The sequence below is a fragment of the Pleurodeles waltl genome, chromosome 3_2, assembly GCF_031143425.1.
Source record: "Pleurodeles waltl isolate 20211129_DDA chromosome 3_2, aPleWal1.hap1.20221129, whole genome shotgun sequence".
Taxonomy (NCBI): domain Eukaryota; kingdom Metazoa; phylum Chordata; class Amphibia; order Caudata; family Salamandridae; genus Pleurodeles; species Pleurodeles waltl.
In genome coordinates this window covers 174,982,459-174,998,613 of record NC_090441.1, presented here as the reverse complement: position 1 = coordinate 174,998,613, position 16,155 = coordinate 174,982,459, and the positions used below count along the sequence as shown (strand labels likewise).

Sequence of the window (16,155 nt, the reverse complement as noted above, 5' to 3'; positions counted from 1 at the left end):
ATCCTTGCAGTCATTCAGATGGTCATAAATGAAGATTGTATAAGATCAACGTGCAACTGACTCTAAAACTTAAAAAAACATAAAGACTGGTTTATGAAACTGTACAAGTTCCCGAAAATAGCAGGGATTCATTAGAGACCTTAACCTTGGTACTATACATGCTACAATTGCCTTGCCTAAGAGCAACCACATCTCATTTTCAAAGCCCCTAAATAATCTCAGTAAATGTAATGGTGTTTTGGTTCTGAAAGGTCTAAATGGGCACCAGACATTAGTGAAGTGCTGCGCACTCATTTTCACTACAAGATTTCATTTTAAGGGCTCCAGGGCATATTTACAAACCCCGTGGTGCAGGGCAGCACAACAAGTGACCTTGTTGCACTGCCCAGTGCCACGGGGAAAGGGCAGAAATGCACTGTATATTTACAAGATACCGTGCATTTCTGTCCTTTCCCCATGCTCTGGCACACAAAATGCTGCCTAGCACCAATGCAGGCACCCTTGCACTATGGTGCAAGGGTGCCTGCATTGTCAGCATGATTGTTTTTGTGTACGAAGGGACATCTTCCTGCACAAACACAATCCAGAGAGGTATTTTCTCCTTTCTATGTGTGTTGCAGAATGTAGCACACATGGAAAGAGGAAACAACAAGGAGAAATAAATATATTTCTCCTAGTTGCACCTGCCCTGGGGAGGCGTACAGATTCTTGCAAATCTTGGAGTGCGTCAAAACCCTTGGATGTTGTGTTGGAAAACCCACCGCAATGCCCATGGCACGCCTCCCTGATGCAGTGCAAGGCAATGGAGCCACTTGCGCTGCGTTACCTTACACCATATCTACAAGGCCATGAAAAGCCCCTACATCTCTTCAGTCTCACGTTGACGTCCTTGGAGAGTGATATCCTTGCTCTCTCGACCTTTACCACTTTACCCCCATGCCACACTATCCATACTGCCTCCTGACCTCACCAACACTTACCAGACTCTTTGGCCAGCTTCCGGGCCTTGTTTTCTGTGAACGAGGAAATTTCGTAGGGTTTTCCGTGGATGGCAGAGTTCTGGAAACTGACAAAATGGACAGACTTGCAGTAAATGACAAGATCGCTGAGGGCCTGAGAAAGGCGCATCTTGGATTTCTGAAACACAAGAAAACAAATGACAGCTTAGATATCCATTTGACTGACCTACTTTGGCAGTATAGTAATCAGCCCCCAGGGTTTTGGCCCTATGCCTCAATGAGAGTGCTATGCAAAGCTTCCACCACTGTTCATGAAACCCTGGTTCAACTCCTTTGACCAAGACCAGGCAAACTCTTGCAGCTCAGGCAGCAAATTGATCAGCTTCACTTTACCAGTAACATCCAGACTCGGGAGCGGTTCGCAGTACTTTTTAGGGGTGGGGCAGCGCGTAGGGATTGGGGGAGGGGTGATATTTTTTTTTAAACCATTTACCTGGATCGTTGCTGCCGCCGCTGCTGCCACCACCACGCCGCTCCTCTGCTGCAGCCACAGGATTCCAGCCTGTCCTGCGGTCAATCCGGTCGCTGCTCAGAGCAGCGTTTGGATTGGCTGGGAGCGCCCAGCGAGGGTGCTCCCAGGCAGACTGGGAGCCTGTGCCTGCTCTCTCCAGCCCGCAACACAGTGTCGCGCTGGAAAGAGCACAGTGCGCATGTGTGTTTGGCTGACCCGAGACAGCTGGCCAAACATACATGAACAATGAGGGGGAGTGCTGTGCACTCCCCCTCAGTGCTCATCATCCCCAATGCCTCGCCCCGATAATAAACGTAGTTTATCATTGTTTTATAGTAAAAGGTTTGCAGCTGCTGCTGCTGCTGGGGGGGGATAGGGGGTGGCCAACACTTCTCCACCCTAACAGAGGAGCCACACCTGTCCAGATTACAACTCCGTTCAAGGTGAATGCTTGTGTGTCAAAGGAGCACGTCTTCAGAATACTCACAAACACCAGCAAATTTTCAAAACATTATCAAGGAATACCTTGATTACCTTCTTATGATCCTGAGCAAGATATACTTGTATTAAACGTGACAAACTGCCATAACAATGGGTCCGGGTCATACTTAGAGTGAACTCAGGAGTAGGAACCTCTAGAGACCCCCTCTGATTGCACATTTCTGGCATCAAATAATAACAACCTATGGCCACTTTGGGCCTGATTATGACCTTGGTGGAGGAGATTACTCCATCACAAATGTGACAGATATCTTGCCCTCCATTTTACAAGTTCCATAGGATAAAATGGAACTTGTAATACCGGCCCGTTTATGACGGAGTAATCCCCTCCACCAAGGTCGTAATCAGGCCGTTTGTCACTGGCAAGTCCACAAAACTGAAACGATGCACACACAATTCTGGGCTGCTAGTATGTAAATTAATAGGCTGAACCCTAAATTCTTCACTTTTTTCAACATAATTAGGGACCACTTAAATCCTGATATGTACTCATATGTGTCCTCTGATGCATATAAATAAAAACATTTAGGCCCATTTTTATACTTTTTGACGCAAAACTGCGCAAACGCAGTTTTGCGTCAAAAAAATTAGCGCCAGCTAACGCCATTCTGAAGCGCCATGCGGGCGCCGTATTTATTGAATGACGTTAGCCGGCGTTAGCCGCCGGCGCCGTCTGGTGTGCGTTAAAAAAAACGATGTACACCAGGCAGCGCCGGCGTAGGGGAAAATGGAGCTTGGGCGTCAAGAAATGGGGCAAGTCAGGTTGAGGCAATTTTTTCACCTCAACCCGATTTGCGCCATTTTTTTTCACTCCCAACCCCCATAGAAATGACTCCTGTCTTAGCAAAGACAGGAGTCATGCCCCCTTGCCCAATGGCCATGCCCAGGGGACTTCTGTCCCCTGGGCATGTTCATTGGGCATAGTGGCATGTAGGGGGGCACAAATCAGGCCCCCCTATGCCACACACAAAAAAAAAAAAAACACTTACCTGAACTTACCTTAATGTCCCTGGGATGGGTCCCTCCAGCCTTGGGTGTCCTCCTGGGGTGGGCAAGGGTGACAGGGGGTGCCCCTGGGGGCATGGGAGGGCACCTCTGGGCTCCTTCAGAGCCCACAGGTCCCTTAACGCCTGCCTTTTGCAGGCGCTAAAAAACAGTGCAAAAGCGGCCGTACGTCATTTTTTTTGACCCGCCCACTCCCGGCCGTGAATTTTGCCCGGGAGTATAAATCCGACGCACATGCCTCGGAGTCGATTTTTTAGACGTGAACGCCTACCTTGCATCTCATTAACGCAAAGTAGGTGTCCACGCTAAAAAATGACGCAAACTCCATGGACTTTGGCGCTAGACGCGTCTAACGCCAAAGTATAAATATGGAGTTAGTTTTGCGTCGAAATTGCATCAAAAAAACCGACGCAATTCCGGCGCAAACGGAGTATAAATATGCCCCTTAAATTGCACAAGAAAGAAATGGTTTGATTAAAATTAAGAAAATATTTATTATTGAAAAATGAAAAAAAAAAAAAGTTGCTGTGGATGTAGGGGGAGGAATGACCATGAAACACTTACCAGGTAGTAGCAATCCATGTAGTGGTAGCATTGCAGCCATAGGACGTTGTAGTGATGGTCGATGTAGTAACATACAAACTGACACACAACTAAAGACCACGGACCACATAAAACCAGCTGACAGGAAAGCCTTCCTTTCTCTTTCATACTTCCCATCCCAGGCAGCTTTGTGAGATATCCCATTTGGCCAATACTGTAGTTCTGTACGAATTGTGCCAAAGTAATGTATTAGACATCAGAACTCACCATTAAACTCAAGCTATGTGGTTACCTCAAACAGTTCTTATAGAGTGAGAAACCCAACGATAACAGGGACACCTTTCTGTACTACGAGAGCTCACCTTGCAGCTCGCTACAAGACTACAGACCATCCAAAACTCGGCACCGAGCGGGTGCTGTGAGGTGCAGCGAGAACTCGTGGAGTGGCAATTAGTAGCTCGACACCTGCCACGATTGGGGGCTGAAGCGAAGATTCCGAGAAGGCTGAGAGGTGCAGAACGAGGTGGGGACAGTGCAAAATCGAGTGCGTCCCCACAACAGTCAAAGAGACTGGCCGGTGGAGGGGGGCCACTCGGGACAATTCAACCAGGATGTCGCTGCAGAGCCTACCGAGCAGGGGACTGCATGAGGCAAGTGGCCTGCCCGTTGCCAACTGGATGACCAGGTGGTGCAGGTCCTGACAGCGTCAAAAAGCATTGAACAGGGTGGACACAAGGAGTGGAACACCGTGCCCCAGCCCCGCTGCAGGTCAGGATAGCAACTACTGACAGATGCTGCTGTCTGGGTCACAGACAGGGGAGCCTGTACGTAGGGCACCCATCAACTTGGAACCCAGATCACAAGTTGTGCTATCTGTGGCAACTGCAGGGAAAGGAGTGGAGGGGAAATCTGGATCCTCTGAGTATCTGGCCCAGTGACCACTACCACGTAGAAGGATCCTCCAGGGCTCATAGACTTTTTCACTGCAACAGTATGTCCCCTCCACCGTCCCTGGTTTTAAAAACGTGGTGTTCCTCCTCCCCCTACTCACATGGTGAGGCCTACCCTACCGTCACTGTGCTTAGCTTGAGCAAGTTGATGACTGGAGCGACTGTGAGGGGGCATCAGTGACACTCCCTGCCTGGTCCTGGGCGGGATGACATAAAACTCCCACTGAACACCAAGATACCAACATGGCTGGAAAGGTTAGCGAGGGGCCACAAATGACCTTACGCCCCACAGTGGATCATGGACATCATCCCCAGCCATCTGCCGTGCAGCATGTTCTACAGGACCACACAGAGAAATTTGCAGAGCTCCTGTCTGCTGCAAGTAGTCTCAAAACCTCTCTGGAGCCAAAGCTGGACACTTTGATGATAGAAGTGGGTTTCCTACAGGAAGACCACAGAAAACCAAAGGACGGGGTGAAGGACACAGAGACAGAGTTCGCAACCATGAGCCCCTTGGGTAGCAGATCACCAGTAGCAGACAGAGTCGCTACAGAAAGTGGTGGCAGTGTTACGGTCCAGGGTAGATAATGCAGGAGGCGCTTGAAGAGGAATAACATCAGGGTGGTGGGGCTGCCTGAAGAAGTGGAGGGATGGCCTTGGATTTGTTCATAGAGGCCTGATTGATGGAACACGTGTTGAGGGATAAGACCTCTACTTTCTTCTTGCTGGAGAAGGTTCATAGAGTGCTGGACTGCCCAACTAATCAAGGACCACCCCACCTCCTCGGCCAGTGGTAGTGAGACCGTTCAATTTCAGGAATAGTGACAACATCCTACAGATCGCTAGAGCTTGGGGCCCATGGATTGTCAACAACAACACCGTCACGACTTTCCCGAACTACACAATGGATATTTGCCAGTAGTAAGAGTTGTTTCATGACGTGAAGCAGCTCCTTCGCATTTTAAGGATCAAGTATGCCCTGTTATATCCCACAAAACTGAAGGTCATTTCAGACAACAAGACTCTTTTCTTCCTCACTCCGAAAGAGGTGTGGGTCTGGCTGGAGACGAGAGATTAATTTGAGCGCACTCCTCACCAGAGACTGGGGACAAATGGAAGATGCAACGGAACTGACTGAGCTCCATTCAAAACATTTGTGGCAAACTGTTGAGGGCGTAGGCTGTGATGAGCAGGGCAGAGGTGCTAGCCATGGTGGAACAATCGGTCTTGACTGGCCCAGATGGTCGGGACTCTGATAGGGACATGGTGGGGTCAGTACACCCATTACAAGTGGAAGAGAACCCAGAGGAACTACGAGGTGGGCCTCAGGTTACTCCAATGATGATAGAACTGCTGATGTGTTCTTAGGCAGCAAATAATCCTTTGCTTTGTGATTATGGTGATTGTGGGATGCTCTGACTGGAAGGGGAAGAGGGCAGGGGATGATGGACCCTCATGCTGTTTTGTGGGGGAGGGAGTTATGCCATGATGTCGGCAGGTGAGCCGGATCACACTGTGGAGCCATGGTTTACTTGGACCACCCCTGTTGCCGGATAGACTATGGATTGTTGGCTGAATCATTGGCAGCATTGGTGGATGTGTCCGATTGATGGTATGGCCATGGATGTGGGACTGTTGGGGTTTGTTTGTAATGTTTTCATGTTTGGCTTCTTTCTGCTCTGCCTGCTCTCTCCTCTGCCAGCTTCTCACTGCACTTATGGACATGAAGGCTCTCCTATTCACACAACTGATATGCTGCTATGAGAATACCGCATTGTGATATGAAATGTGAGGGGGATGGGCACATACATCAAACGCTATAAGATTCTTTCATACTTAAAATGCAGCCGAATCCAGTTTGCCTGTCTGCAGGAGAACCATTTAACAGCAGGAGAGCTCACTAAGTTACGCAAGCGCTGGCAGGGTATGTTGTATGGTACCCCTTATTCGGAATATTCTAGAATGGGCTTGATATGGGTGACACCTGGGGTCCCGTTTGTAATGGAGCATACCTTGATAGACCCAAAGGGTCGTTATGATATAGCAGAGGGCACCCTGGATGGTGAGCCTCTCACAAAGGCGTATTATACACCCCGAATGTGTGCCAACCCCTTTTCCTTGCCTCACTGATACTGGCACTCCTACAATCAGTGCTATCCCCAATTTTCTGATGCGGGGAAATTAACTGTGTTCTAGACCTAAGAAGTGACAGGTCGACTCCACCCGTATCGGGGACCCAATCACACACTATCACCAGGCAGCTACAACAACGGACACACAATGCACAGGCAGTAGATTTAGTGCACCTTAAACCCGCACCTACGGGAGTACTCACATTATTCAGCACTACATGCTTTACACACAAGGCTGGACATGATATATGTCAGCGGGCACTGGTGAGTAAATGCACATTGGCGGAGTACTCAGGCAGGACACTTTCTGATCGCTGTCCCTTGTTGGTGACCTTTTTGTGGGGCGCCCCCGTCCTGCGATACCCACATGGCACTTACAATTGCATTGGTGGATGCACCATAAAGGACCCCTGTGGGTGAACAAATAGATATTTTACTGACAATGAGGGGGTCTGCTGCGGATGCTGTGGTGGAGCGGTACACGCCTCCAAGATGGTAATTAGGGGGTTGTGTATGTCCACGCAGTGTAGTATGACGCAAGGGTTGAATCTTTGAGGATCGTATGAAAACAGTTGAAAGGGATTTTGAGGCCAATCTGGCATCATATCCCATGCTGGAGATTATTAGGGGAGAACACAGGGAAACGTTACGACATCTGCCTACCTTAGAATATAAAGAGCATGCTAAGCACTAACATGAGCTGGGTAATATGGCTTGTGGATTGTTACTAGAGGGGATAAGGACACAACTGGTATGTATCTCGTTATTAGATCATGGGATAATCCAAAATGATGTGAGGAATTGAGACACAGTCCTGAAATGGTGCAAGAATTCGTACTGTATTTATTAATGTCCAAAGGGATCCTTCAATAGTACAAGAAATTTGGGATCCCGTAAAGATAAACGCGTGTTTCGCACCTTTCTTGGCGTGGAAGCTTGGAGCTTTTTCAAGGCTGGTAATACATTCCAGAAACATCACAATCCAAAAAAAGTGCAAAAAAACGAGTGCGTACACCCAGAGTTACAGCAATTAGGGAATAAACTAACAAAGAGAGAACATGTGCATCAGTAATGAGAGAGAAAAGAAAGTCAAAGTAAAGAAATCAGAAGAAGGAACAAGAATAGAGAGTCCAGAATAGTGCAAGGCGAAATAACATATAATCAGAAAATATATTGGGGTACATTTTGAACGCATACAGTGCAAATTGATAGAAAGAAAACAAACCAAATGCTCAATCAGGCACAAAAAATACCAAATAGAAACAAGGACATATAGCTTATGAGCAAAGTATGGCGTATTGACAATTCGAATCATCGATGGCACATATAAAAAGGTGTAAATTTTGCCAAGAATTGGATAAAATGCATGGAGTGCAATATCCCCAAATAATAATCACAAGACAGTAATGAGTAATTAATAAAAATATAAACACAAAGAATCCATAGTGATAATCATATTTGGAAATACCCCATCAATCACATCAATGTCAATGTAAAGTACAGGAACAGTATATTAGGAGCATCAATAAATCAATAGTAGATTGATAATAAACTGTACAGTAATCATTAAGATCAGAGGGAGAGCAACCCGTAACTACCCACATAGGTAATCAAAGTCATGAATCAAAACGATGTTCGTGAAGGACACATGAGTATCGCAAAAAAGCCAGCATAGATACTGGTCCCATGGTAGATCATGCTCAAGCATCCCAGAAGGCACAAAGTCCAAACTAATAAAATGAAGGAATGAAAACTAAATAAAACAAAAAAATAGCAATTTGCAAAGAGATAGGATAGGCAAGAAGTTTGGGGTAAAGAAGATACGTGAGCTCGATGAGCTATCAACGAGGGAATTGCCCAGAATATGGTGTCATGCTAAGGAGATGCATGTGGAGCGCTCCCTGAAACTTGAAACAAGAGGATCGCCCAGGATAAGAATCTTGATGGGGAAGGTACCGAATTAATGTATAAGGTCAACATGCGCAGCGGTCCCCGAGGCTACAGTATGGCCTCTGTGATGTCTGTGGAAGAAAAGTCACCACCAAAGGCAGTGGGGAAGGTAACCACTGTCCATAATGAGGCATCAATACCGTAATAACACAAATAGGGTGCAGAAGAAGAGCATGCAAAGATGTCCTGAAACAAACTGGATCTCCGAGAGGTGCAGGAGTGATGCATCCTATGGCCGTGAGAGAGATGGCGACAAGCCGCTTACCGTATAGTGGTGTCCCTAAGGGGAGCAGCTCTAGTGCCTAATGCACAGGTAGGCATCTGGTAGTGACCTAAAAGGTAAGACGCAACACTTGTATGGGAGGGAAATGATATGCAAAGCCTAGGAGGGAATGGCGACCATGGCGGGGCCATACCTTGAAGTAAGTAGCAGAACTGCGTTCTCAAGAACAAGATGACATGCAGGGCTCCCAAGTCTGAAAGGCAATTGACAGATCTGATAAGCAGCCTCCATCCAGGCTAGAGAGGGAGAAGGAGATGGTCGTGAAGACATGGTTCAAGGAGTACCTCTGAAGCTTTGGCATCATATGCGGCCTGGCGGGAACAGTCAGACTGGACTCATTGGGAAACCATTGGGGCCGAGTATCCTGGTAGTCACCGCGGGTGCTACGGGAACAGGCTTCCGGGTGTGGGATGAATCACTAGGCAGCCTCTATTATTTCGAGACGTGCCAAACTGGACACCATTTGAATGCATTATATTGGGACATATTGACAGAGAATAAGTCAAGGGGAGAAATATAAGTTTGATGGGGGTTCTTAAACCGGGCAAGCTCAGAGCACTAAGGTAAACGTAAGGAACGCAAGAAAAAGGAAAGAAAAAGTGAGAGAAAATGCGAAACCTTGAAAGAAATGGAAGGAGTCAAAGGTCTTGGGTTACTGAAGTCGCTCTATAGATTGCTTCAGCAGCCAGAACCCTAGTAAATAGCGAGCTCAGCAAAACATCCTCAAAATAGCAGCCGGATAGCTCAATCAATATTGCATTGTAAGTCAGCATCAGGGGTTACTTTGCCCCAGTGTACACAAAAAGGGAGATCGTATGTCAATCTGTACATCGTATAGCCAATAGTGCATTCCTGCATCTTTGTGAAGAGACCCCGTTTGCAGGGGCATATAATGATATAAATGACACATCTGGAGTTGCAGTCTATCCATTTGCTGATCTTAATATGCTGCCCAGTCTGTAATTGAATATCATGTGCTTTCTTCAAGCCCATTTTACAGGTATTGCAGTTGTGGCAGGTATGAAGCCCTGTTGGTTGATCAAGAAATGTGCTGGTCACATTCCTTTGGTGTCAAAACTTGGATTTGCACAGATTTTGGTGTTGATTTCGTGCCTGATGAAAGCCAGTTTCCGGAAACTGTTTGATGTCTCTTGAAAGGCATGGGTTATTGTAGGTGCCAATACCTTTTTAGAATATATCTTATTTTGTAGTGTCCATTGTGATAATCTGTGATGAAGGGCTATGTTTTGTAGGTTCAAGGATCTCTGGACGGTTGAGGTTTTGAATCTCATTGAGTGTTTTCCTGAGTGCAGTGGGCTGATCTCCCCGGTATTCAAGACAAGCCATAAGGTCTTGTCCTTTAGATAAAGACTACATCTTCACTGCAATACCGTTTAATGCGCAGCAGCTCCCCCTTTGAATTGTTGCTAATGTTATGTTTGGGATGACAGCTTTCTGCATGGAGGTTTGATTGGAATTTGGTGGGAATGTATATTGTCAGATTTTCAGTAGGTCAACTTTTCCTTGTCATATACAAAAGATGTCATCGATATAGCGACCTCAGAAATTTATATGTGGAGTAAACTCAGAGAAGGCATCGTCCCAGAGGCAAAATCTTTTGACCCTGCCCATAAAGATGTAGGCGTACAGAGGCACAAATTTTGCACCCACTGCAGTCCTGCATAGTTGGCGGTAGTATCTCTTGTTAAAACTAAAGACATTTTGTGTGAGACAAAAGTTTAACATGTCTAGTATCATTTGAAATTATTCAAGAAAGTTGGCTGGTCTAGTCCAAAGTGCACGCCAAATTGCCTCAATGCCATCCTTATGTTGAATGGAAGTATTTAGACCTACAATGTCAATGGTTACTAGGATAAAGTATGGTTCCCACCTGATATTTTGAAGTTTTAATAAGATATCCTTGGTGTCTCTGATATAGGATGGAAGGTCTTGCATTTGTTTTTGTAGATGTTTATTTTTAAATTCACCTATCCTGGAACATGCTAAGTGTATCCCTGCGATGATGGGTCTGCTCGTAGTGTGCCTTTTTTATGGATTTTGGGTAATAGACAGAGGGTGGGCATGGTAGGATGTGTAATGTAGTAATAGTACTTCTTTTCATCCATCAGGAGAGCTCGTGCATGCCAGTCTTTTAAGGGATAGGAATTTTTGGCTTTATTTCAGGAATAGGAGAATGATTGAACATCTCATAGCAATCCGTGACTGATAGCTGACGTATGGCTTCTGATAGGTCATCATCTGTATGTTTTATAACTACGTTCCAACCTTTATCGGCCTCTTCGATGACAATGTCCTTGCGATTGTATAATGACGTAATGGCCTTACGATCCATTGGAGAGATGTTACTTGGTAGGAATTTGACAATTTTGAGATATTTCGCAGGTACCCTTTCTAGATCATAAGACACTGCTTTATGTAAGGCATCGATACTATTGTCTGGTGTAAGTTGAGGACAAAAGATAGTGGATTGTTAGCCTGGTTACTGCGCTCTGCAATACTACACACCCTCGTAGGAGCGTTTCGATCCCCGGCAGGCCACACAGTTGGGTATCAATGGGGAATTTGCGAACTACTACAAGGTGCTCAATAGGGCCCCCGAGGGTATGGACCAAAGATCGATATCAGCCTTTTTTGGGGCCCATTGTGACCCCATTCCTCGATCCGTTACAGAGACAAGAGTTAGACCTCTCTCTGACTGTAAAAATAGATCAAATAAACTATAAAACAAATGGCTAGGGGCAAGACTCAGAGCACAGGTGGGCTGACCATCGAGTTCTACGCCGCTTATCAAACCCAACTGACTCCTCAGCTCTTCAGGATTTACGAACAGGAAAAGAAAGTGGTAGATTTTCAGATTCCATGAGAGAGGCTGTAACAGCAGGGGTCCGAAAGCTGGGGTGAGACACGTTGGAGGTGACATCCTATCTCCCCCCTCACTCAGCTTAATCCTGATTACAAGCACCTGGGAACGGTGTTAGCCAAGAGGTTGACCCCTTTGTACAGGCCACTATTAATTTAGACCAGAACGGGTTCATCCCGGTAGGAACATGTTTTTGAATTTACGCCGCTTATTCTACATCATGGACTGGGCACACAGGATGGACAAGCACTGGTGGATGGCCTCTCTGGACATCAAGAAGGCGTTCAATACCCTAGGGTGGGCCTATCTACAGACTTTGTTGCTCAAACTGGGGATGGGACCAGAATTTTGCAGTGGATTGGGGTTCTTGCCGAATGTACCTTGGCCAGGGTGCACATGGGTGAGATATATCTGGCAGGTTTAACATAGAAAGGGGCACCAGGCAGGGCTGCTCCCTCTCTCCCCACTGTTCGCCCTAGCCATGCAGCCTTTGGTATGCTTGATATGCACTTGAGCTCATCAGTGGAGCATCTGTGTTTTGAGGCACCTCCGTATGGTGTCAATGTACACAGATGTCACTTTGATATACCTGAAGGCGGACCTGGCCACCTTCCCAGATGTTATGACAGAACTAGGCGATTTTGAACTATTATGTGGGCTCCGCATTAACTGGGGAAAATCATGTTTATTTACCCTCTTGCAGACACCAGAACCACTACGCTGCACAGGTGAGAACGACTTCAATGGGAATATGTCCTCATTATATACCTAGGGCTTTAGATATATCATGCAGAACACGACCTAATGGAAGGTAATCTATGTAAAGCACTGAGGTCGATTCGACAGCCACTGCCCTTTTGGACACAGTACCCCTGTCATTCATGGGTAGAGTTTCGATTGCAAAAATGATGATTCTCCTCAGACTTCTCTATTTCTTTGCTGCACTACCCATTATCTTGAAGAAACTCTTCTTTGTCGACCTGCAGCGACTGCTCGTCTCTCATATATGGGGGAACAAGAGACATAGGGCGGCAGTTTCCACTTTATATACAACAATGGAGGATGGGGCTGGAGGTGACCAAATACGAGATCTATTACACTGACACACAGTGGCCGAGCGCTGGTTGAGGGATGCCTGAGTCCTAAATGGGACATGCTCCTGTTTGACTTTAGAGGCGTGTCACAGATGGAGTGGTTTCTGGGCTCTCCCTCTTTCCTTCCCACCCTGATTGTGTTACTGAGGGTGGCTGTCTAGTGCTGGACCATATACATGGGAGCATACGGTCCAGGACGCCCGCTCTGGGCCCTGCCATTTTGCAGTTGGCTAGCAGTGATGTATCAGACTGAGAATCGGACAGAGACTGGACTTACAAGGTGGAGAGATGACATATTAGAGGGGAAGCTATGCTTTTTCAAAGATGTCTTTGCAGCAGGTGACTTAGATCTTGGACAATTCTTTTTATACTCAGCCCTTTGTGGGGTGGGTGGCTAAATGTGGAGTTCTGATTGTGAACTGCCCACTGTGGCAGGTCAACTAGAATTGATGTTGACCTCAACTGAAATGAGGCAAGTAGTCTCAGAGTGTCCGTTAACATGGGTATCAAGGCACTTAAGGGATGGTTGGAGGATTGGCCATCGATAGACCTTCCGGAGCGTGCATGGGAGCCATGTCTGGGATCCATTAAGACGATCTCAACACTTGCTTCCGCTTTACCCATTTCAATTATGTACACCATGCATACCTCTCGCCAGACAGGATAGGGAAGACGTATGTAGGAACCAAGGTGACCTGATCTATATCCCAGTTAGAGAATATGAATTTCCTATGAAAGGTGCGGGCATGCCCGGTGGTTGCTGACTTTTGGCGTGAGGTGACCCAGTCTATATGACGATCTCTATCTTACAAAACAAACAAAAGGTACAATGCTCCAAACAGAAGAAAGGAAGAACACAGGACAACCCTAAAGGTAGAAGCACAAACCCTCACACATCCAATTAGATGTCATGCTTCATCATTGGGTGTGCTCCTCGTCAGACCGGCGCTGCAATGTCCGACGGGCTCCCCATGTAGGGGGCACTTTGCCGGAGATCTTTAACAATACCGATGTGCCGTTGGAAAATAACTGGGCAGATGATGCCACCAAGTCAGATCAACAAAGAAAGGAGAGAAGGTAAGAGTAAAATTGGCTCAGAACCCTTCTATTCATCATCAATTTATTCATTGGTTTAAGAAAAGGTTCAGGCCAAGATTAAAAAACAAGTGGCGTGTATTGATATAATGCTCAACCACTCTCTCAAAATTAATTAGGAGGGGAAAAAGATAATTCTTACCCCCTCTCAAATGGGTCTACATGTTTCGCATCTCTAGGGTCCAAAAGGATCCAACAACGCTTCTTCAGGACCAAAAGAAAAAGAACTTCTCCTTAAAAATGAACGTCGGACCTCACTGTGCCTGTCAACGTCAGTCTACTCAGCTACGGTCACTTACTTTACCAAAAATGTACAACTGGCTAATCTAGCAAATCCGGGTCGCCCTGTGAACAGTAAAACACACATTAATAAACGTTACTTCAATGAAGTTGCATCATATCATGCACGCGCACACGTGAGTGACGTGCAGTGAGCAAAAAAGTGAACAGTGATAAGTGGTAGTGTGGCTAGATGATAAGACAGGCTTACCGTCCCAAATTATGGAAACGGCTCCCTAGGAATCTCCTGCCTGGAGACGGATGCATGAGCTAAAGAAAATGAAACACAGTCCAAATACAATTAATACAAATGCTGAAAACACCGGTATAGCGTCTCTTTAGTCAATATATCGTCAATGGATCTGAGTCTTTTTTAAATAGACCTCTATCTTACCACAGGATCCATTACGCTGCCTCTTTAATACAGGAGTGGTGACCAAGAGGACGAAGCAGCTATCTGGCTTTCACAATCTGGCTTTGGCACTCGCTAAGCGCTAGATAGCATTGTCTTGGAACATTCTGCAGCACATGCAGAAAGAGGAAAAAGCCTCTCAGGGTTGATTTTGTGCAGGAAGGTATTCCCTCCTGCACAAAAACAATCCTGCAGGCAACGCAGGCGTCTTGCACCATGGTGCAGGGGTGCCTACGTTAGCGCTAGGCTGCTGAAACGGCACCAGCGCGAGAAAAAGGACAGGATTGTGCTGTATGCCATAGATATGGCGCATTCCTGCCCTCTCCCTTTGACGCAGGGCAATGCAGGAAGATGACTTGCTGAGCTTCCCTACGCCAAAAACTCGTAAATTTTAGCCACAGTTCATGGGAGGGAGTGCAATCTGTGGCCCTCCCAGAATGAGGGCCTCATTCTTCTCCAATGCAACCCAACGGTGCTGCAACAATTTTCAGTGTCACACCCCAGAAGTCACTGGGAGTGTGAAACATCCAAGAGCCACGTGAGGAGCACATGTGGCAAGTCACGCCCACTCCGCAGGAGAGTGAGAAGGATGTGGTTTGTGGGGGGGGGGGGGGGACACGTTTTGGAGCTCTCTGTCACAAATAAATCACCAATGCATGGTGTGGTAGTGCACTGCCATCCACAGACAGCACATGGTCCATCGAAACGAAGGCAAGCTTTGCACTGACCTGCAGTTTTTCTCATCAAAACCAGAGTCCACAATCGATAATGTGTGAAGATCGGGTTTCAGCAAATGTTTACCATTTGCACCTCACCAAGCACAGTCTCTTAAATTATTTTTAATCCTCTTATTTTTTGTTTCCATCCCACTTCAGAATTTCAAAACAATGTGCTTCCATCCGAACTGCTGATATAATTTGAAATATTTACACAGTTCATATACAGGTTTTTATTTTAGGTTGGTGGTAAAAAGCCTGACATCCTACAGGCTTTGCTTTCACACTCCCTGTAACCCAGCAAGATTATGACATAGTTCACGTCACAAACAAGCAATGGCAAAGCCAATAGGTCTCGCCTATGTGAGATCTTTTGGCTTTGTTAGTCTTTTTTTAGTCATAGTTTAAAGCACAACGTCTGTGGTGCAACATGCCTCAAAGTAAAAAGAAGTAAACTCTTATTTTCTTTGCATGGCACTTTTATTTTTATGGTAAATAAAACATCGGCAAAGTCAATAGATCTTGCTTTGCCAATGCTTGTTTTAAAATGTATGGTGTGAAGTAGGCATCCCCAGCCTTGCAGTCAAACAGCAAGTGGCCCTGGTTCTTCTCCCATGTGCGGGACGGCCTGCCTCTGCTAATGCAATCATTCATTTAGCGGCCTGTAAACTGATAGCCAGCCGAGGGAGGAGCAACAAGCCATAGGCACCCGCTCCCTGCACCCACTTCAGATGTTGTGACCTGGTGTACCGGCCAGGCAAATTCCGTGGTACCTCGCAGGAGGTAGGAAACCATATATACAAGTACAACCCCTCCTCTCACCTCAACTTATGCCCCTAAAACC

The 16,155-nt window shown here is 46.4% G+C and overlaps 1 protein-coding gene across 1 annotated transcript in view; it reads right to left on the bottom strand.

Moving 5' to 3' along the window:
- Nucleotides 1-16,155, bottom strand: part of PLCD4 (phospholipase C delta 4) — a 147,258-nt gene that overhangs the window by 38,866 nt on the left and 92,237 nt on the right. The window contains exon 9 of the mRNA XM_069227276.1: nucleotides 981-1,137. Within this exon, the coding sequence (XP_069083377.1) occupies nucleotides 981-1,137 (157 nt within the window). The remainder of the gene's footprint in view (nucleotides 1-980; nucleotides 1,138-16,155) is intronic.